The 21,626-nt window shown below is 42.3% G+C and overlaps 4 protein-coding genes across 4 annotated transcripts; 3 read left to right on the top strand and 1 right to left on the bottom strand.

Annotated features, from left to right (window-relative positions):
• Positions 1 to 5,624: 5,624 nt before the first annotated feature.
• LOC129599298 (uncharacterized) lies at positions 5,625 to 8,296 on the top strand. The gene is made up of 2 exons (XM_055497510.1): positions 5,625 to 6,073; positions 6,600 to 8,296. Exons 1-2 carry the CDS (start codon positions 5,998 to 6,000, stop codon positions 7,028 to 7,030), a joined length of 507 nt encoding a protein of 168 aa, XP_055353485.1. The 5' UTR covers positions 5,625 to 5,997; the 3' UTR covers positions 7,031 to 8,296.
• A 1,641-nt stretch (positions 8,297 to 9,937) lies between these two features.
• On the bottom strand, positions 9,938 to 10,723 carry LOC129599322 (speckle-type POZ protein B-like). The gene has a single exon (XM_055497535.1). The coding sequence runs from the start codon at positions 10,721 to 10,723 to the stop codon at positions 9,938 to 9,940; it is 786 nt and encodes a 261-aa protein (XP_055353510.1).
• Positions 10,724 to 14,590: 3,867 nt separating this feature from the next.
• On the top strand, positions 14,591 to 18,870 carry LOC129599308 (uncharacterized). The gene is made up of 2 exons (XM_055497518.1): positions 14,591 to 14,967; positions 17,647 to 18,870. Exons 1-2 carry the CDS (start codon positions 14,904 to 14,906, stop codon positions 18,624 to 18,626), a joined length of 1,044 nt encoding a protein of 347 aa, XP_055353493.1. The 5' UTR covers positions 14,591 to 14,903; the 3' UTR covers positions 18,627 to 18,870.
• Positions 18,871 to 19,482: 612 nt separating this feature from the next.
• On the top strand, positions 19,483 to 21,268 carry LOC129599309 (cell division protein kinase 2 homolog CRK1-like). The gene is made up of 3 exons (XM_055497519.1): positions 19,483 to 19,735; positions 19,888 to 20,269; positions 20,568 to 21,268. The coding sequence occupies exons 2-3, from the start codon at positions 19,897 to 19,899 to the stop codon at positions 21,206 to 21,208; spliced, it is 1,014 nt and encodes a 337-aa protein (XP_055353494.1). The 5' UTR covers positions 19,483 to 19,735; positions 19,888 to 19,896; the 3' UTR covers positions 21,209 to 21,268.
• Positions 21,269 to 21,626: the final 358 nt, after the last annotated feature.

Here is a 21,626-nt window from a genome sequence, read left to right as displayed (position 1 = left end):
CGTGTAGATTCTGGCGTACTGTCCTCCAACGTTCAACGCCAAACACAGATCGATGCTGCACGGGATGGCCCAGCTTAGGATAATAAACAGCGCGGTAATGCGGTGGTTGACGTCTTTCCGATAGAACACTGGCGTCAGCACCGCCATAACACGGTGTACCGCCAGGAAACACAGCGACCAGTTCTCGGCGCCCAGTGCCAAAACGTGGAAAAACATGAAGGCGCTACAGTCCGCGGATCGCGGGAGTAAATTCGGAAGAATCCCGGACAGATTTAAAATGGATTGGAAGGGACCGCAGATTAAGAGATCGATGCAGAATAGATGGATCAGTTGTATGCTGGACGTTGAAAGTTTGCCGGTCCAAATGACCGACAAGAGTAGGATATTCAAGAAACAAGTTATGGTTTGTATGATCACGTTAAAGGCGAAGCAAATTGTGCCGGAAAGTGTATCATCCACCAGCGCATAACCAGTCAAATTCGTTGTGTTATTCATTTTATCCACTTTTTGCATAGGTATACGGGCTATACAGAATAATTAAATAGTGTTCCTTGTTCTTAATGCACCACAGGTATGAGCATCTGGCATCGATGAAGGGCTGTGAATATGACTGCATTTTGCTTTACTTCTTGGTTTCGGTATCCGTCTTACTGTCAATAATAATTAGTATTGCCAGAGGAATCGATGGCAACTGGAGAACAAAATTTGCAATGGTGATAAGGTTGCGTGAATGAGATTTGATCCAAATGATTAGTACGAAGGAAGTAAATCTAATTAGTAAACCCAATTCGTTTTGCGCATTGGTTATAGTACTTATGTAAACATTAACGTGGCCAACCAACTATGCATGAATTCGCAAGGGAAAGGCTTTCAGTTTCTACAGTGGGTCAGTGAACAAATAAAACGTGCGTGTTGTGATACTGTCCCGACTTGAAGGTGGCGGCATAATGTATTTATTGTGAACCGCAACTGAGGGCGCAAACAACCAACTGATCGTTGTCATCAGGAAAACAATGGCACACTGCAACCGCAGTTACCATGCTGGACAACACACCACATAGAGGTCACAGCGGACACAACATTCTCGTGACGTCAGTGCCACTGCACTACGCCACAGATACCGTATTCGGTGTTTTAAACTAAATGTACCGGAAGATAAAGGGGGTTTTGGCCGCTATTTGAAAGCGGCATTATGGCTGTGTAGCATCCGCAGCTGTTCGATGGCACTTTCTGCCGTTTTAGCCTTTGCGGCGACAGTTGCGTCGACGCTGAAAGTTTGCCGGTCCAGATTATAACAGAACATTTTTCAGGAGACCTGAGGCACTGTAATTTGCACGATCACGTTAAAAGCTAGCGTAAGCAGAGTGTGCCATAAATAGTATTATCTACAGCGCTTTGACCAGTAAAATTTCGACAGCTCTTGGTCGCGATGAGTGTGGCTGCATTTCGTTTTTATACTTGATAGTTACATAAACTAATTGTTGATGTGACAGGATTCGATGACGTACTGGAAATGCACGTTATACTTGAATAATACTTCCATAACGCGCGGTTGCAGCTCAGAAAGTATGTGTGCAGCCATGTGGGCACATCCACCATGATGACGCGTGGCGTTAAAGTAAACCGGACATAGAGAATTCCGATCAGGTCTCGTTCAGCTTCCGGTTGGCTGTAGCGCTGTCCAGCTTTCTCCAGTTTCTCGAGCTTTCCAGAAAACGATACAAATAAAAACCCTTCTATATGCTTTATGATGTTTAATACTAATTGAAGCATATAACAACTTCGTAGTAATTAAATGAAGCATGGTAACCGCGATATTTATAAGTCGTGCATTTGCGCTAAATCGAAGATCGTTTAGAATGTAGATGCAAATTTATACATCATTAATAAATGTAAATGCAAACTTCACAGCGCTCCGCCAAATTAGCAGCTCATGAAGGTGGCTTTACTTACATTTTCCGATCCCAGTGGGCGTATCGAGATCGACGATCATTTTAACTTTTAAATGATTCAGCTGACAGCTTCACTCGAAGTCAATTTGGAAGTTTTTGGAGTAATACAATTGGCAGCAATGCTTCCCAGGTTCCCCAAACTTAATTTTTACCAGTTTGTGAGAATGTAAAGCAGTATGTACTGTAGTATGTACGTAATGGAATGAATTTGCTGTTTTTTGTATCTTTAGCATGCGGTGTCGTCACGTATACACCGTGGCTTGAAAAAAGGCTCTTTTACCCCTCAAAGTTATAGTACGAGTATTATGCGAACTGTGACCGAAATGGGCTACATAATGTCAAAGGAGGAAGCTCATTTTAGAGGAATGAAATTTTGTCTGGTCAAAAAGAGGAGGGAAATTTCTGAGGTCTCAGTAGTTTCTTAATAAAGGTATTTTGACGACACAAAATTTTCTTGCTCCTTTTGACACTGGCCATCGAAATACCCTAGTGTTTCAGTGTCCATTCAGACTGTTCACAGTCTAATCTGGTTGCTGTGGTGCCTATAATGGAATCGAGCCGCTGGATTTGAGTAGTCAACGGTCTCATCAACGTGCTGAATTGTCGTGGTGAATAGTTGAGCAGCGTGCTGATAGTATTACTAGAGGCTTGCGAGACTGAGAATGGACGGAAGACTCGGAGTAATAATGACGTTACTTAGAGCGAGTACAGCATGGATCCGAATGCGATGTCTATCCTGCATTCAAGCGCAACAACGGCGCGAAACAAGAACTGCATGTACCGGTGTTGATGTTCGAAGTCTAGAATTGACACTTCCATTTGCACTGCCGGCGTTACGTGCTTTTTTAAGTACCGCCGATAAAACAACTTTATTAGATTATTACAGTATTATTGAACTGCTGCGGAAATACAGCCGCGATAACCCACCGATATTCCTCGTTGTTACAAGTCCTCCTGGATATAACCCTTACAACGAATGCGAGGCAACATGCAGCAAAATTGACTCACTGCTCGTTTTCCTCTCATAATTATTCCGGTATATTTACCGTTTGCCTCTCGTCATGTAACTCGATGAATGACAAAGTTTCTGGTTTGGTCTTCACGGCATACAATTCCTGACACTACCCGTAGCTATCGCACGTAATGCATGCGGCATACGTCCGCAACTTTATGTGGTATTCAAAGTACAGAATGGTTTGCTATTTAGTTAACGTCTGATAATTTGTTGTTTCGCTTTAACATTACACATGGCCTAATTATTGTGCCGGGATCGCAAACTGGCAGTGTGTCAATTTGACGTCACTAAAGAAACAGGAATTTTACGGTGCGCCAGCACATGAACTATGCATTCGCTCTGTTTCTGTTAGTGTGCTAAAATTTACCGCGTTGGTGTGATACCGCGGCCATAGCACTGGCGCTTAATTTAAGAATAGTGTAAATATTTTTATCATACATTTGTCGCCTACTTTGTAGAGCCCCGTTTGCTGTAATTTTCATGTATCTGCCGCACTAACAAACAGCACCGTTTGCGAACGCGCGCTGTTTAAAAAGTGCCGGGATAAACACCTGTTTTTATGCGCCTACGATGACTTCCGGGCGTAGCTTGGGCGTACGGCTCCCAACCGCCACGGGGCACCATCCAGGCGAGAACCGTCAATTTTGAAAAAAAATTTGAAATCAAATTGGCATTTCGTTGTTACACCGAACGGCTACAATTTCTTCAAATGCCGGAAGTCTCTGTACCTTCATTGAATTCGCAACAATGCAGCTTAGAGGTCTCGTTGTTAGTATACAAATCGTGATGGGCAAAAACGTGACTTTCAATACACACTCGGAAACAAAATAGTGCGAGTGTTAACCATAAATTTAATAAAAACATGTACAGTGAATGTACTTAGTTTTGTCATTAACTGGTTAGCACGTGTGTATTCTGGGTTTAGTAAGCGGTGAAATGGAGACCGACTGCACTACTCGCCCAGAAAATCTTCCTATAGATGCAGTTATTCCACAGCCAAGATTTCCCTTCCGCACCGATCGATTAACATGGGATGAGTGCACGACATATTCTAACAAGACCGATGGTTTGTTTGTATTGCAGCCCGGTCGGTCTGCAGGAGTTCTGCAGTCGAACAGTACCAAATGATTTTGACGTGTATGTCATGTCGCGCACCTTCCTTGCGGTAAACTGTGCGTCGAGCTCCCGAGCGCTGTTGGCCAGTGTGATGAAAAAAGTGAATACAGTCAGTCCTAACCGCGCCCTGACTATCAACTTTTACGAGGGCAACGACGCCTCTTACGATCCCGTTCATTCTGACGTCATCGAGCCGGTTCGCAGGCAACTGATTGAACTGTCCGTTGGTGCGTATGCCACTAGCGCGATAACTTCCAAAGTGTATGCACTGGGTCTTGTGCCGTACGTCGTCCGACTCAGTATAGCATTATGCAAGAACATGACCGTCAAGAAGAACGAATTCCAGAATGTCCCAGATGCGCGTGTTTTACTTGTTTGAATCGACAATCGAATCCCTGAAACCGTACACCTTTACCGAACTTGTACATCTGCGAAATCTCGCATTAGAACCTGGTTTATCTTTTCGAATGCAAGATCGAGATAAAATCGAGGGTGCTCCGGAACAACGTATGACCGACGAAGAAATCCAGAACATGATATTTCGGTTCTGCTACTGGCTACAATCCGGAAATGTACGTTTAGTAAATTCAAAAATTCATATTTAAAATTATAAGGTAAATCAGCAGTGCTCTTCTGTCGCAGGTGTCGTGCCCTTCTTAGACGAAAAGTAATTTTACTTCGTAGTGCTGTACCAAAATCGGCATTTCATGAAGATCCGTGTACATACATGTACAATCCCTAATCCAAACAGTCGATATTCTGGTTTAATAGACGATAATATTGGTGGAATCAATCTCGATGAATGTTTCAACTCTTGAAAGATTCACTTGACAGCTTAATTAGTAATGAGTTTGGACTCGTACTTAATGTTACGAGGATAGTTAACCCTTGACACCAAATTTTTCAGGTTCTCCAAATCTTAATCTTACAGTTGTATGTGAGAATCTAAAGCAGTACGAGCGTACAAAGGTGCTGCTTGTGTAAGTAAGTGAAAGCCTGGGTCAGTCTGTCGTCGGAACGTTATACATACTTTCTGCATGTGAGTGTGATACCTAATTACGCGAAACAAGAATTGGCGTCCACGGTCCGCTACGGGTACCGATTTAGATGTTTGATGTCTGGATTCGGCACTTTCATCTGCAATGCCGGCCTCACGTGTATTTTTATTTACCGGCCGATAAAGCAAGAGGACGACTAATGAACTGCCGCTGAAGTACTTACAGCGACGACAACCCGCAGATATTCCTCATTAATATACGTATGCCTTGTCGGGTAACATTTACAAAGAATGCAAGGCAGCATGCAGCAAAACACATGAAGTACAACCTGTACAGTACTCATTTTCCTTCCATAATTATTAAAATTTCCGGTTTAGTATTTCTTCGCGAACAACTTCTTACAATAGCTGGCAAGAGCTGTATTAGCTGTGGTCGACAATCGATGGTTTTCTTCTTTTCTTGCCTCAAACGATATTTTCCGTGCGATGGCATACAGCGTAACAGCAGTTAGGCTGCAGTTTGAGAGTTGTTTTCTTGAGAAATGCGCAGGTACACTCAAACTGCAGCCTAACTGCTGTTTGAGTGTATCTGCGCATTTCTCAAGAAAACAAAATTTTAGTCAGCTGAAACATTGACGTGTTTCGGGGTTTTTCACATCTGTTGTGTGAAATCATCAGTTTTACACCATATTGTCGCTGATTTTATTTGAAGTCAGAATTAAATGATACGATCGACCGGCGGCTTTCTCCGTTTCACTAAACCGTCCACTACAGGCTTTCTCAATATATAGAAACATGCGAACAGTTTATCAGTTAATTACGAGTTAGTTCGCTTGTAGAAGTGGTAATTATTGTGCTACGATTGTGGTTGTGTCCACCAAACTGCATCTGTTGCTTTTTGCACCAGCGCCTTTATTATGTTAGCTAGAAAAATGGGTACTTTGATCGTTTTATTGTGTACTTTCGGACTGACATCCCTTGAAATTACATCGGGTGAGTTACACTTTACATTTGCACTATTTTACTGTTGATCCGAGCCGCATCTTTACTCGAGGGTGGATCAGTTGGTTTTTGCCTCGGTCGGGTTCCAAACGACTCATTTACCACTTGGGATGGTTTCATCTGGTTTAGTCTTATTTTTTTAATGAAAGTAGTAGTACAAATAAGTCAGTTCTGTGGGTTCAAAATCAGACAGCAAAAGAATGTCAATTTTTTAAGATTTTGCGATTATATTCGCATTTCGCTGATATACGGACACTTAACGGATACAATTGCTCCCAACGCCGAAAGTCTCTGAATTTACTTCATTAAAATTTTGCAGCATTGCAGTTAAGAGGCTTTCGCAATACGCTTATAATTCATGGCAGACACATGGCCATGAAGTGACCTTCCACATGTTTACAGATTCACTCGAGGAAAATAGTGCGCTTGCTAACATAAAAGCATATTATAGTATACGACTATACGATGTACCTAGTTTCGTCCGTAGTAGGTTAGGAACCCTGTTTTCTGCGTATAGTACACGGCGAAATGGAAACCGACTGCAATACTCGTTCAGCGATCTCTCTCAAAGATGCAGTTTCTCCACAACCAACGTTTCCCTTCCGCACCGATAAGTTAACATGGGAAGAATGTATGGCATATTCTACCGCAACCGATGATTCCCACTGCAATCCGGCCGGTCTCCAGGAATTCTGCAATCGAACGGTACCGGATGATTTTGCCGTGTATCCCATGTCACGCACCTTTCTTGGAGTGGACTGCGCATCGAGCACCCGAGCGCTGCTGGCCATTGTGATGAAAAAAGTGACCATGGTGAGTCCGAAGCGCGCCGTAACCGTCCGCCTGAACGAGCGCAACGATACCTTGCTCGATCCCGTTCATCCAGACGTCGTCGAGCCGGTGCGGCAGCAGCTGATAGAAGTAAACATTTGGTTACTGTGCCACTAAAACGATAACGTCCAAGGTGTCTGCACTGGGCCAGCTGCCGTATGTCGTTCGACTCAGCATAGCATTGTGCCAGAATATGATTGTGAAGAAAAACGATTTCAAGAATGTCCCGCAGCTGCGCGTGTTTTATTTGTTCCAATCAACAATCGACGCCATGGAACCATACACCTTCACCGATCTCGTAAATCTGCGAAACCTCGGATTAGAAGCCGGCTTGGCCTTGCGAATGCAAAGGCGAGATAAAAACGAGGGTCCTCCGTTATTTCATATGACCGACGAAGAGAGCCAGAACATTCGCCGATTGCATTGTGACTGCTCGTTTACTTGGTTTCGAAATTTTCTCCAGGAGAAGCCGTATCTGCTTGCCAGCAGAACTCGCGGTGAGATATTCATTATCGGAAATTACATGTCGGATTATGTTTTTGCTCGTAACGACGATGGAACCCAGTCTATGTTCTATGTTGACTGTGCAAAGAATTTGTCCATCAATAATCTGAATGTCGGCCCACTGTTTTCGTATAACACACAGTGCTATAAGATAAAATGTTAGTTTTTGTCATCCTGCTATGTAGAATAGTGTTTGAATACCTTTCTAGAGTACAGTGGAACCTCCTACTTTGAACACCCCAGAACGCTGAACACCTCTGAATCTTGAACAACTTTTTTCGTACCGGCGCTTCTCGTAATGTATAGCGTTAGGGGGGACCTCTGAACCCTGAACACCTCTGAACTCTGAACCGTGAACATTCAGCTATGTACCGCAGTATGTTCTCTCAGTAAATTATACCTCCAGACATGAACAGAGCAGATCAGCAAAGCATCCGAAAAGATCAAGTGTTCAAGGTGTTCACTCAGATCATTCGTAAAAATTCGTTTGCCGTTCAGTATTTTTATTTCTTGAACAAATGTTTAGTTTTTAAATGAACAAGAAAAAGAAAGGCAAGAAATACATCCCGGGCAAGTTCACCGCTGCTCATTCTGATGAAAAAAAATCTATTCTCGATAATTTTCGGCCGACGAATATTGAAATTTAATGTTTTTGAATTGTAATTGCCGTGTTAACCTGTTATCTTGCCCAAAACGACATAAATCATAAATTAAGCATAAATTACCTGGCTACATATAAATTATACGAGGTCAGGGGCCCCCAAAGAAAGTCTCCGCCCCTGGGGGAAGTACCTCTGAACCCTGAACAAGAAACTGCGAACCGAGGGTGTTCAGGGTCGGGAGGTTCCACTGTATATTATGTGAAAGGATACAACGCTTCTTTGCCATCGAAATTCTGTTTTCACATATCTTGCTCTGCGGAACATTGTTCGGTTCTTAGATTAGATAAGTACATGGTTGAATGAATTGGATATCAGAATTGGTTGAATTAAATGATCTTGGATATCAGCAGCTGTGCGAGATGTAAGCGAAGAATCATTTTCGCTTGTAGATCTCAACTCATTTGACTGTATACTCCGTAGGTCTAAAAACAGTTAACATACAATCATAATAAAGATGTACAAAATGAAGTACTTAAGTAATCATTGGAAGCACGATAGGAATCACAGACATACCCAACCGGGTTGCGGGCAGTTCAAGGCACTTAAGTTGACCCAACAGGCCGACGGTAACTAACTGCGGCGCAAATTTATAACGGTTGGATGTAGTGTACGGGCATGCACTTATAAATTAAATTTAATAAACTACTACAGCTCGACAACACCGCACCTTCCAAAATGTTGCTATGGCCATAACAATGACCAGTTGCCAGGCCGGCCACATAAATATAATCAAGCAACAACAAGCAAGATCATGACATAAAGAACTACAGTGCAACCTTTTGAAGTACATGCTATCACAGAGGACGGCCATAAATACGGCCGGACGTGGTGGTCTTAGCGAAGGGAGGGCGATTCGTGAGGTATTTGCAAAAATGGCGATGGAGCGGAATCGAACCGCTGGCTAACGAGTGAGATCCACGTAGCACAGCCACTGTGCCATCGCCGCTGTTGGCGAAGATCAAGAATGATATTTGTGCTTGAGCTTGAGCCAACCTGGTAGGCGGCGGCATGGGCGGCTGTCGTGGGCACATAGTCTTCTACTCTGAGTCTCGGATAATGCAAGAACTATATCGGCGAGAACCATATTGAGCCATATACACAAAAATCGGCGACAGCAGTACTTAAGTATTCACGGCAAAGAACGTTCGTAATAAATTTAATTAAGCATGCGCAAGGGCGCAGCCATAAAGCTTTTGGAAGTCCACCATCAGGATGATGCTACTGGCAACATAAGGTACGTTTCCGTGCAGCGCAAGATTTCTTACGAATCTAGCTGAAAGGATGCGACAGACTGTGGTGAAGGCCTTTATACCCATTCACCTGGAACAGGGACTGACCTTTACGATGCACATATCTATAAAATTTCAGATGTATCCGCTTCATAAGCTCTTAGGTAGACAGTGCTTAGTGACTTTGGATACGACGAAATGGAAAACTGGAATATGGACAAGCAGCGGGAGACGGCATGACCCTTGGCAGAACTATTGCCGCCAGCCACGCATGGAGCGCCCAGGAGCGCAATCCCACCAAGAACAAAAAACGCACTACTTGATCGCATCGAGGAACTACACGAGTTTTCGAAATTTTGGTCGCTTCAGTTGTATGGTTGCATATTTTGGCCCTTGGCCACCCATCAGCGCAAAGCAAATTCGGAGTTGCTTTAAAAACCGAAATACGAGCACTCGTACTCTCGCATATGCAGAAAACCAATGAAGTAAGTAGATACTCGCACTTATTTAATAAATATTTATTAAATATGTGCGAGTATCTACTTATTCTTACATCGCTAATCAAACAGACTCCGAATTGCATCAAAAACAAAACATAATACTGTCGCCTGGGGACACAAAACTAGTTGTTATTCTTGCATTCTTGAGGCGTATTCCACAATTATCGGCAACAGACCAGCATCCGATCCCATGACCTCTTGAAATGCTTCGGTATGCAGAACGCGTTCCATATTGCCCGGCAGGACATCCAACACTGCGTTCTTCAGTGTATCCAAGCCGCGCTGTTTGGCTAATACGAAATAATGAGCAGCTTTATCAAGTGGAATATTCTCAGCCAGGATCTGCTCACACACTGAGCGCAGATCCAACATTTCGTACTTATCAGCCATAACCAGCACCTTCTCCGCGTTGTCCACATTGATCTTGCTAAATTTACACCCGTAAACATAATCCAACAGAATTCCCAAACTTTCCCCATCAACATCCACCAAATCACAGCGTGACTCCTTTTTCTCCTTGCAGTCGTGCTTGAACATGGCAGCGAACACGGGAGATTGTGCTGCAAAGAAATTGCAACTTACTGCAAATTCCTGACCGTCGCTGGAGTGTAAGACAAAGTCCGTTGAATGCGACTGATCTTCCGACATCAGCAGACTGCTTTGGCGAGTAGTGAAGTTCAACAGGAATTTCCCATCTGCTTCAAATGGTTTGGAGATGATCGATTCCGGAATAAGTGCAAGATTGTGCTTCGCATACAAGACAACATCTAGAGTGAATGTCACGGAGTCGTCCTTCAGTTCATCAAGCAACTGCTGATACGAGATAGCCTTTCGCCAGCCATAACCAGCACGGCTAGCGGTTGGGAATGTGGCAAATGCCGGTGATGCGGAATAGTTTCTCAGATTGACATCCATTTCCTTTCCGGTGTGAATGCTGTGTAAAGTCAGACACAAAAGAGTTTACAGTCAGTACGATCGCATATTTTGGGGTTTCCCAAGAACTGGTCACATTAACTACATAATATTTTCATAATATTTTAACAACCGGTCACCCAAGTATGTTTTCATATCCTCGTCTTACATGTACACTGTACAGCAGCACTGTAACAGAGCTAACTGACCAGGGAGAATACATAGGGGTCCTCCCCCTTCAGAAAAATCTCATTTTTTGCACAAAGGTAGTAAACATATGTAGGACATTTAAAAAAATATTTTCAGCTGCTGAAAATATTTTTTCAAATGTCCTACATATGTTTACTACCTTGTGCGTGAGTTACAATAATCGCATCAATAATCGCTCATCAATCGCATCGCATCAAATAATCACAGTACTTTACCTCTGGGCAACCGGACATAAAAGCAAAGCCGAAATATTAGTAACAAAAATACGTATCTGCACTAATCTTTACAGTTTTAAACAGTTCCGATGTGATCGAAACTGTTTAAAATTACAAAAATTTGCATGCGTAAGCGTGTAACGTTAATTACAGTGCAACTGTACAACCGAATTATTCCCGTTCATTTTGCAAAACGTCCTATCCGGCGCTGCTGACCGATTGTTGAAGGTGTTCAATATGTATGATCAAGTGAACAGTTGTTGAGAAATCCAGAAGTACTGTATTAGTTATTACCATATCTGTGTATTACTATATGTCTATATCTGTGTATTACTCTATATTTTACCTGTGTATTACTATATTTTATTAACACAATACCAAATGCGTGCCTCTAAGAGAATATTTGACCAAGCGCCAAATAAGCTCAACAAAACATTTTTCCAGTTGATATGAGATGCCCTCCACCAACTGCCCAGAATGATAACTGCATTTCCGCGCATTATTTGTAAACCCAGGAGTAAGTCCTAAAATTAATATTACTTAAAAAGGTGCAGAAGGTTCTCTCGACGCTGTTCTCACTATTTATGTGCTAGTAAAGCAAGTACTATACTTGTATCATCGTACTATTGTACAAAGAACTGTAAGTGCTACAGTTCTCCCAAATCCTCAAACTGTTCTTGACAGCTCTTAAATAAGCATCTACAGCCTACATCGACTTACTTAACCGAGAACTTGGTATCCACTGAGCGATCACCAGTGTATGATTTGGAAAATCTGTTCACATCGGTGAGAATCAAGAAGACGGAAACATATTTCGATTCCACCCTAGCCACAGTTTCTTTGTGACACGCCTCCACACACACTCGCCAGCGCCCTTGAAATCCACTGTCCGCTTCCAGGCCCGTCGAAACGATCCCGTCACTGTACAAAACCTCCGTTCGATTTTGATAGAACTTGAAATCGTCAATCGTTAGCTTCAGAGTGAACTGAACGGCACTCCGGAAGATTCGATCGTGAACCATAATTCCTGATGTAGAGGAACCCATTTTGTTATCTATACAGAATACTTGAGAAACTAAAAAAGCTTGAATCCGAAAATACGTGTACGAAATCTTCGCAACGAAATTCGTACGAAACGAAGCAAGAGCAGCAACAGAAAAAGTAATAAAACAGCAGCGTTGAGACCAATAAAAAATTTGAAATGGGCTTTAAATGTATGAGTAGTAATCTAGTTGCACTGAATGTTGGCCAAAGAATCATAGAGTAGGCTACAGTACTAGGCAGTAATCGGGTCAGCCGTGCTATATCTCTCTGAGCTGAAGCTCTAATTCTGTGGTTTTCGGTTTGGTCATTCAGTCGCGCAACCGGATACAGCCACACAATCAGTGTGTGTAAAATAATTAATTTTACAGTTGAAGTTACTCACAAACTCCGTAGTTGTTCATGTACGTGTGTCTTCTCCCGTCATGCTGTTTTCTGTTGTTGACGCTAACATAGCAATACCATACACACACTACCAATCTTTAATTTAGATTCATTTGTGATTTGACTCATTGAAAGTTGTCGAAAGCAGTGTCAGCGCAGCAACTCTCTACCCCTTCGTGCCTCCCATTTCCCGCCTCAATCATGTCTTTGGAGCAAACGCAGCCGTGTGGAGATTCTACCAACGCCCGACGATGGGCCCGGCCCCGATCCTATCTGGACCCGACCATGGTGCACGTGGAACCTTCATCCCTGTCGACTGTCCGAGCCGAGAGTCGACTTTGGTTGTGCGGTGATGACGATAGAAAAGGGTAAAATACTTGATAGGTGCTTTATTTGCAGACAAAATACGAGAACCTCAAGAAACCGGAAACGTTATAAAAGCTGTTAGGTTTCCTTGTGGAAACTAAAAATTTGTTATAGTTTGCTCAATAGGTACAAATGTCAAATGAATGGAAAAGAGAATAAAGAAGAGCGGGCGTTATCGAGATGTAGAGATGTAAATCAGTGGATGTTTTAGAAGGAACAGCTCGATTTAACGTTGCGTGTTATAACTTATAATGAATATTTCGACGTTTCTTCCATTCCGAACCTTTTTACAATAGAAATTCGCGTACCGGACACTTCGTCGCGCTGTTCCACTTGGCCAAACTCCCTTTTTTTAAAATTATTGCATGTTAATTATTGCTATTTTACAAGCTTGTTCACGATATTAATAAAACATTATCAAGTTTTCTAATGTGGAACAATGCAGAGAATACCGCGTCCCTGATGTCCAGCACACGTATTCATATGGGGAAGTGCGAAGAACGTCGAAGTTCTTAGTTTACTCGCATTTACGTTTCTTAAATTTAAGATAGCAGTACTTGCTTCTGCGACCTTCAGATAACCTAAACCCCAACACAACACTTTTTATCGGCAAGGTCTTAAAATGGCTGTTAGTTTGTCCAGATTTCCGCTGACCTTTCTTGCTGCAATCTATCCCAACGCAGTCTCGCGTCTTTTGATAATGCGCATGCAAAAGGACTTTGGCAAAGTTAAATAATGCAGTTGCCTTTCTTTGCGTACAATTAAGTACAATTTGTACTGAGCATTGTTACATGTACATGCTCCTCAATGTTTCAAAAGAACAACACTTCTAATTCCAGTTCAACTTATTTCGTTGCGCACGGTGGTATTATTTAAATACTTACGGGTAGTAGTTGCTACCGTAAGTAGACCGTTATGGCTAACGGAATTTGCATTCAAGTAGACTGTATTCGTATTTGAAGTTCCAGTTTTGAGCTTCAGATTTTGAAGTAATTGTCTCGGGTGTGTATGCATTTAGACGAGAAAGAGTGGTATTCAAGCTCAGCTGCTTCCACAGGACACGTTGCAACACGAAGTGTTTAACGAAAAAACACATACATAAAACCGGCCCCCGCTTGTCTCGCCACTACCGGTTTTGTGCTGGGATTGTCGTGAATGGACACTCGCGTTTGCAAAGCTGGCATCACGTTTGTAACAAAATTCTTTGCAACCGCCGATAAAGCAGCCTAATTTGTAATGAACTGCCGGTGAAGCGCGGATTACAGCGGCGTTAATCCGCAGATGTTCCTCATTATTATACGTCCTGCCGGAAAACACATAAAAAAATGCGAGACAATATCGTCTCTTTCCTCGTTTTCATTTCATAATTATTTCGGTGCGATTATCTTTTTGCTCTCGCCACGTCAGTCAATGACTGACGAAGTTTCCGGTTCGGTCTTCCTCGGCGAACAATAACCGGCAGCAGCTGTATTAGCTGTGGTGTACAAGTGAACGCATTATGCAGTACGAGTACTTCGATTTTTAGCAAATAAAACAGCGATTTTCATGCTGCTTCAGAACGGCATTTTCCGTGCCCTGGGTAACAGCAGTTCAGCTGCAGTGTAAGCGTTAGTGCATTACTACACTTTTGTCGAGAAATCAGAATTTTATGTAGCTGAAACACCGACGTATTTCTGAGACGTCTTCACACTTTAATATGCAGACTGAGAATTTATACACCATATTAAAGCTGGTCGATCACTTTATCGAAGTCTGCATCAAATGATACAATCAACCGGCGGCTTATTCCGCTTCCATAAACCATTAAATAAATACTTTCCTTCGATATATAGAAAGGAACGATCAGTTCTTCAATTAATTATTCGTTTTAATAATTATAGCAGTTATTACCCTCTGACTGCGGTGTTGACTGCCAGCGGTCTCTGCTGACGTTCACAAAGGGCATTCCTACCGTCCTACGTGAAAATATGGACATACTAATCGTTTTATTGTGCATTTTGGGATTCACGTTAATCGAACTTCTGCCGCCGGGTAAGTTGCATTTTAACTTTCCCACTATTTTGCTTTTAGCCTAGGTCGGATTTTTCTTGGAACGGCAGATTATTGTTTTTTTTTTAAATCATCCGGGTTCCAAATGACGCACTTACGGTACAATTTGAAATGGTTTCATTTAAGCAAATTATTCTTAATGTTTCAGTAGAAGCAGTAGCTACAGGGTGCACACGCCAAGTTGTCACCATCGGTTAAATTCATTTTTAAAATTAGAAAAAGTTCATTTACTCCAGTCAATTTGTTTTTTTCTAGTACAGAATTTAATTCTGCGTTTAATGAAATTAGTATCAGACCGTTAGCTTCGAAACTGACGTCAGAAGCAAGAACCAAAGTTAGATGACTGGTAGTGCATTTCTGGTCATTATACTCACCTTATCAGAGAAACAGGAAAACAATTTCTACTCTCGAAATTCGTTTTAACTAGCTCAGAATAGGTTAGGTAAGCGCTGAAAAAAAGAACCAACGCAATGGAACCAGTTTTTGATTTATAAGAAATTTTTATTGGAGATTGTCAGGCTTTTATAATGCTATACGGTACGAGCGGCGAAAATTTTTTCATAATTATCTGGAACCTTTGGGTGTTCGAATGATAGTTGAAAAATATGCGGAGGGGATCATTCTAAACGATTCCAAAGTAAACAGGGAAATACATCACATTCCTGATTTACTGTGGAACACCGACGCGTGGAAGGAAGAATCAAGAAAGCGTTCGCCAAAAAAATTATATGCCCGATGGGGATTGGCTGGAACGGAATGAGCCGCGTTCACCTGGTCGATAGCAAACGCTAAACTGAAGCTACATGTGTCCCTAAACATATTATGTTAAAAATGATTAGGGGTGACATTCCTCGTTTGTGTGGGGATCGCTTGAAAGGGGGTCCACCCCCATTTTGACACTGCCACTTTCCGAGTCGCAGTTGTGACCTCCCAGCGGTTCGAAGAGAACCACATGATATACGTCCCGAGACAGTATTGTAGGTTGAATAATTCTGACTTGTCACCGATTAGCTAAGGGATGACCTCGATTTTTAATCAAATTTACGGCGAACGGTTGGTGACGATGGTAGACGGGTCGGGCCGTGTTCTGAAGCAGGTGGCGTTCGAGTTTTCTGATCTAACTTTTCAAAAATCGCTTACTTATTGGCAGTCTTAGGTTCAAATGATGCAGGAGAGAAACTGTAATCATCTCAAACTTCAATAAAAATTCTGAAGCTTATCGGGAATGTTTAATAAATTATCAAAGTTTTGGTGACAACTTGGCGTGTGCACCCTGTATATACGCCGTACATAGTGCAGAGAGTCACTTTTTCTGACGAAAAAAGAGAATGGACAATTTCAAAAAGTTTCCGGATAAAACTCGCTCTTAGCTGCCTCACCGAGCGGTTGCAATTGTTTCAAACACCGGAAGTCTCATTACCTCATTTACTGGAATTCGCAGCAATGCTCTTAGAGGTCTTCATCATACATACATACGAGTACATATATACAGAGGGTGAGCCACCCACATTGGCACACTGCACAAACTGATTTTTTAAAACTTCCTTTCGTCTTCAACAATTTTTTCAAAAACATTATCCGATAGCCTGGGGTATTTTGTACTTGATAAATATATCTGAGCTTAGTAAAAGATGTCTTTCAAAATCCAGGAAGAAAAACCTGGAGCGGGGTAGAAAAACAGTGCGTTTCAAAACTGGAATGCCTTTCGCAAAACAAATTCCTGAAAATCCCCCTTTACCGATCATTACATACGAAATGCATTAAAATGTTAAAGAATCAATGCTCTTTAAGACAAGTGTAATTCGGTTTTGATCAAAGCCATGGTTGAGTTTTTCTGGACGTCGGCTCCCAAAACTGACCGGAAGTCCAGAAAACATCTGCCATTCTCTAACTAATTGTCCATTCGTCCTGAATTTCATAGAATATCTTCTACAAGCCTGTCTAAATAAATATTTGTTTATATCAAAGCAAAATCGGCATCGGCGGTTTTTTTGCCACGAGTTTCCCACTGCAAAAGGCAGCCGCTTAATTGAAAGTGTAAATCCCCAATTTTTTAATACTTCTGTTTTTTTCCCTCGGGATCCTGAAAAGGGATTTCACACAACTTTATACTTTTTCATATAGCCCTTAAAATCTTCTAAAATTAGAAACTGAATGTGACCAAAAAAATTCTTGCTTCATTTAATAATCATTGAAAAACAAAAATACGAAGTGAAACGTTTTGTCTGCGTTTTTTTCGCCGGTCGCGGACACTTGTGGTCACTTTATGTCACGTGCGCGTAATATCTTCATGGAAAATTAGTTGTTTTCCGTTCACAGAACGCTATGGGAAAAAACTGCATCAGCGGATTTAAAAGAACTTGAGTCTAGAACTCACAAATAATTTCCTACCAAAAGTGTGCCAATTTGGGTGGCTCACCCTCTGTAAAGCAAAGTAACTTAAGTAAGTATGTAGATGAAACAATTTTCAACACGAATAAGGGACAATATTTTCAACATGAACATGGTTTTCAACATGAACATTTTCAACATAAACGTGGTTTTCAAAACGAACAAAGGGTTGCCATGAGGAAAAATAGTGTGAACGGTTAACCGCAAAACCCTGTACATGAAATGTACTTAGTTTCGTCATTTGTTGTTTAAAATGTTTTTTGTGTATAGTAAATGGCGAAATGGAGACCGATTGCAATACTCGTCCAGGAAGTTTTCCCAAAGCTGCAGTTTTTTCGCAACCGACGTTTCCTTTCCGCACCGATAAATTAACATGGGATGAGTGTATGGCGTATTCTAATGTGACCGATGGTTCCCGCTGCAACCCGGCCGGTCTGCAACAGTTCTGCAATCGAACAGTACCGGATGAATTTTCCTTGTATCCCATGTCACGCACCTTCCTTGCAGTGGAATGCGGGCAGAGCACTCGACCGCTGTTGGCCAGTGTAACGAAGAAAGTGAGCACAGTTAGTCCTAACCGCGCCATTACTATCAACCTGAACGAGCGCAACGACACCCTCTTGGATCCCGTGCATCCTGACGTCGTTGAGCCGGTTCGCCAGCAACTAATCGAACTAAATATTGGTTACTGTGCCACTAGAACGATAATGTCCAAGGTGTATGCACTGGGTCAGCTGCCGTATGTCGTTCGACTCAGTATAGCATTATGCAAGAATATGATCGTCAAGAAGAAGGATTTCCAGAATGTCCAGCAGTTGCGCGTCTTTTATTTGTTCCAGTCAACGATCGGCGCCATGGAACCATACACCTTCACTGATCTTGTGCATCTGCAAAATCTCGCACTAGAATCCGGTTTGTACTTGCGAATGAAAAATCGAGACGAAGACGGGGGTTCTCCGTTTTTCCGTATGACCGACGAAGAAAGCCAGGACATTCGCCGATTGCATTGTGACTGCTTGTTCGCCTGGTTTCGAAATTTCCTCCAGGAGAAGCCATATCTGCTTGCCAGCAGAACGCGCGGCGAGATATTCAGTATTGGAAATTACATGTCGGATTACGTTTTCGCCAACAACGCCGATGGGACCCAGTCTATGTTTTATGTTGACTGTGCAAAGAATTTGTCCATCAATAACATAAATGCCGGTCCCCTGTTTTCCTATAACACACAGTGTATCAAGAAAAAGTGTTAGCTTTTTTCATCTTGCTGCAGTGTTTGAGGGTTGAATGTCATTCTGTAATATGTGCAGTAGTTTCATGTGGCCAGGATGCAGCTGCTATGATGCCACAACAATTCTTTTCTGGTGCTTTTCACATCTTCCTTTTTTCGCTCCGTTTGATTGCTATTCTTACAGTATAACGTAATAGGAAAAACAAGTATTTCGAAAAGACACACTAGAACTACCTTTCTTGCCGGCGATTATACTCAGCTGTGCTCAAATTACATACAGCATTACTATGTTCGACCTTGGGTCGCAATACTAAAACTTTGCAATAAATACTGTCATAGCGGAATTTCTAAACGCCGTGTACCGTAAAGAAGCTCAAATACAGCTCGTAATTCAAGAGTAAAATATACAACTTTTGAATCATACAGCAGTTCCTTTAATTTGATGATCGACATACAACAGTTGTATGTATTTATTTACTTAGAAACAGAAGCTCCTCCCGGTCCTGGATACCGTAATGCAGTTTGTGCTGTATTCACAGTTTCACATCAAAGCCATGTCCAATGAATGGTTGCCGTATGAAACGCAACTTAATAAAACAAAAGTCTTTTGGTTAATATTTAATAATGTTAGTGCTGCAGCGTGCAGGGTTATACATAGGCAGCTCGGACAAGATAAACTACAGAACGATGCTTCTACAGTACGTGCACACTGAACACCCGTTGTTGCGGTTGAGGCACGTATTTCAACATATGCACTAGTACGTACTCGTAGTGCAGCATATGTGCTTAAAGTGAATAAGCTGATGCCGATACACAATCAAAAACAACTACTACTAGTAACTGAACCAGTTTTGGTGTATGGCAAAGTTAGAAGCAGAGTAATTTTGCTTCCAGAACGACAGATGGCCAGCCTAGCATCGCGTTTTGTAACTCGTACTTCGCCTTCCGGAAATCCTAACATTCCATCATTTAAACCGTGCTTCTGTCATAATTATGTTTATGTTTTATTTTTTAAACAGTGAGTGTCTGCTGCTTTTTGTTTGGGTAACGACATTTTCGTCCTTGCACGGACTTCTAACGCTTACGACATTCAGGTCGGCTTTTTCGGAGCGCCTTCCATAAACAGATTAGGTATCTTTGTAAATGCGACGTAACGCTATCCCTATTAGGAAAATACCACAAACCTATTGTCTCATGTGATGTTTTCAGTTTACGGGCATGTTTCATAGTCGCCCGTTACGTTGGCCGTCCTGGTTAAATAAACTTGTTGGTTCTCTTCACAGTCGCACACGATGGACGACCAGCAGAATAGATGCTCCCGTTTGGAAGTCCTCCTGGGAATCGCTGATTTTCGACCTCCCAGCGCTATGGACGCCTATTCTTTAATTGGACAAGGAACCACCGGCATCGGTGTCTTCAAAGCTAAAGCCAAAAGCAACGGACAGAAATATGCCGTGAAAAAATTCCGTTTCCGTCGGGAATTTCTAGCAGCCGCTGAAAAAGGCGAAATGCTCTCGTACAACACCGTCGTCAATTCCATACAGGAATTTAAGAATATTCGCGACTTCCGACACTTGAACCTGGTCAAATATTTGTGGGTGTACGTATTATTTGACCGGAAACCACAAGAACACCATTTGTGTGTTGTTATGGAGCGTTGTTATGGTGAGGAGCAAAAAATGTCAGCAACTGTATTTCAAACACGTTTTATTCTACCATCATAATTTTCCCTGTGCTAATTTTTATCGTACATTTTTGTACTTTTCTTAAGAATAGCTTATCTCACTAGTACATAATCTAAAATTTACCATGCAGTTGCAAAAAAAGTTTTTCGCGAGTAATTGTGTTAATATTTTTAAAGGAGGTATCTCCTTTGCGAAGCCATACATCGAAACAGTTGTAATGCGAGAAACTTCGAATAATTACTTCTACTCAACGAAGAACTGACTGTATTACTTTTCAGGCCCGACATTAGATGCCGATCTGCGGAAGCATTACGCCCGCCGCAGCACCGGATACGCTGAAGCAGAAATTCGCCGGCACTTTACCAGCGTCGCACTGGGTCTGCACTATCTACACGAACAGCGCATCGTCCACCGGGACCTGCGTCCAGAGAACTTAATCTTCGCGGAGACCACCAAGCAAACTCTGAAGGTCACTGACTACAGTACTGTAGTCAAACTGCAGGAGAGCGTGACGATGACCAACGAAGTGGCTGGCGGGGCTGGTCCGCCATGGACCTTCAAAGCGCCGGAACTGGTGGATGCGGTGAAATTCGGGCAAGCTGGACGACGTAGTGATGTGTGGAGTCTAGGGTGTATTCTGGTTTTAATGTTGCAAGGGACACCGCCCATTTTTCGTTACAATGCCGGTCGGAAAGTAATCAGCGCCGTGTCGCCAGACGAAGTGCGGACGGCTCTTTCACAGGGCGTAGTGCCTTTAATGGACGGGGATTTCGGTCGCAGACCACGTTATGGCGTCGAGACGCGTTTTTTGAACTCGGCGAAAGCTGTTTTGAAGAAATGTCTCGTACCGCATAAGGACCAACGACCTTATATGAATTCTGTACGAGATTATGAGTTTTTCAATTATGTTGCTCCCTGAATTGGTAGTCGTTTTAAAATACTGATTGTCAGTGGGGTGTTGGAATAATTAAAAATGCACCTTCTAGCAAATAAGATGGCCGGTATCCAATAATCCACAGTACATCATAATCCGGTGACAGTATTCGACAAGTGAGTCATTAGCTGCGCGAAGGGTACGGCTGTCAGAATTTCAAGGCGGCATAACGCGTGATTACGTAGATTTCAATCAAACGAACAATGGCACGATATGAAATCCGCGCCTGCAGGGTCTGTCATCTGACTTTCATTTCTACCTTCAGCGAACATAAAAATCGTAGCTTGCCAAAAAGATAATTAATAATTATTGACGTACAGGACACGTGACAAGGATATCCGTGCCGAGCCTGACCCATTTGTCCTAATTCTTGTTACCCACCCGTGTTACCAGGAAATAACTT

Source organism: Paramacrobiotus metropolitanus, unplaced genomic scaffold (genome assembly GCF_019649055.1).
Source record: "Paramacrobiotus metropolitanus isolate TYO unplaced genomic scaffold, Prichtersi_v1.0 Parri_scaffold0000143, whole genome shotgun sequence".
Lineage (NCBI taxonomy): Eukaryota > Metazoa > Tardigrada > Eutardigrada > Parachela > Macrobiotidae > Paramacrobiotus > Paramacrobiotus metropolitanus.
This window is presented reverse-complemented; position numbering and strand designations above follow the sequence as displayed.

What these genes read in the sequence shown, in the direction of transcription:
- LOC129599298 (XM_055497510.1), top strand. Translation starts at nt 5,998, where the DNA reads ATGTTAGCTAGAAAAATGGGTACTTTGATCGTTTTATTGTGTACTTTC. An exon ending in ATCCCTTGAAATTACATCGG is followed by an intron (nt 6,074 to 6,599) that starts GTGAGTTACACT and finishes TTCTGCGTATAG; the next exon opens with TACACGGCGAAATGGAAACC.
- LOC129599322 (XM_055497535.1), bottom strand. Translation starts at nt 10,723, where the DNA reads ATGGATGTCAATCTGAGAAACTATTCCGCATCACCGGCATTTGCCACA.
- LOC129599308 (XM_055497518.1), top strand. Translation starts at nt 14,904, where the DNA reads ATGGACATACTAATCGTTTTATTGTGCATTTTGGGATTCACGTTAATC. An exon ending in AATCGAACTTCTGCCGCCGG is followed by an intron (nt 14,968 to 17,646) that starts GTAAGTTGCATT and finishes TTTTGTGTATAG; the next exon opens with TAAATGGCGAAATGGAGACC.
- LOC129599309 (XM_055497519.1), top strand. Translation starts at nt 19,897, where the DNA reads ATGGACGACCAGCAGAATAGATGCTCCCGTTTGGAAGTCCTCCTGGGA. An exon ending in TGTTATGGAGCGTTGTTATG is followed by an intron (nt 20,270 to 20,567) that starts GTGAGGAGCAAA and finishes ATTACTTTTCAG; the next exon opens with GCCCGACATTAGATGCCGAT.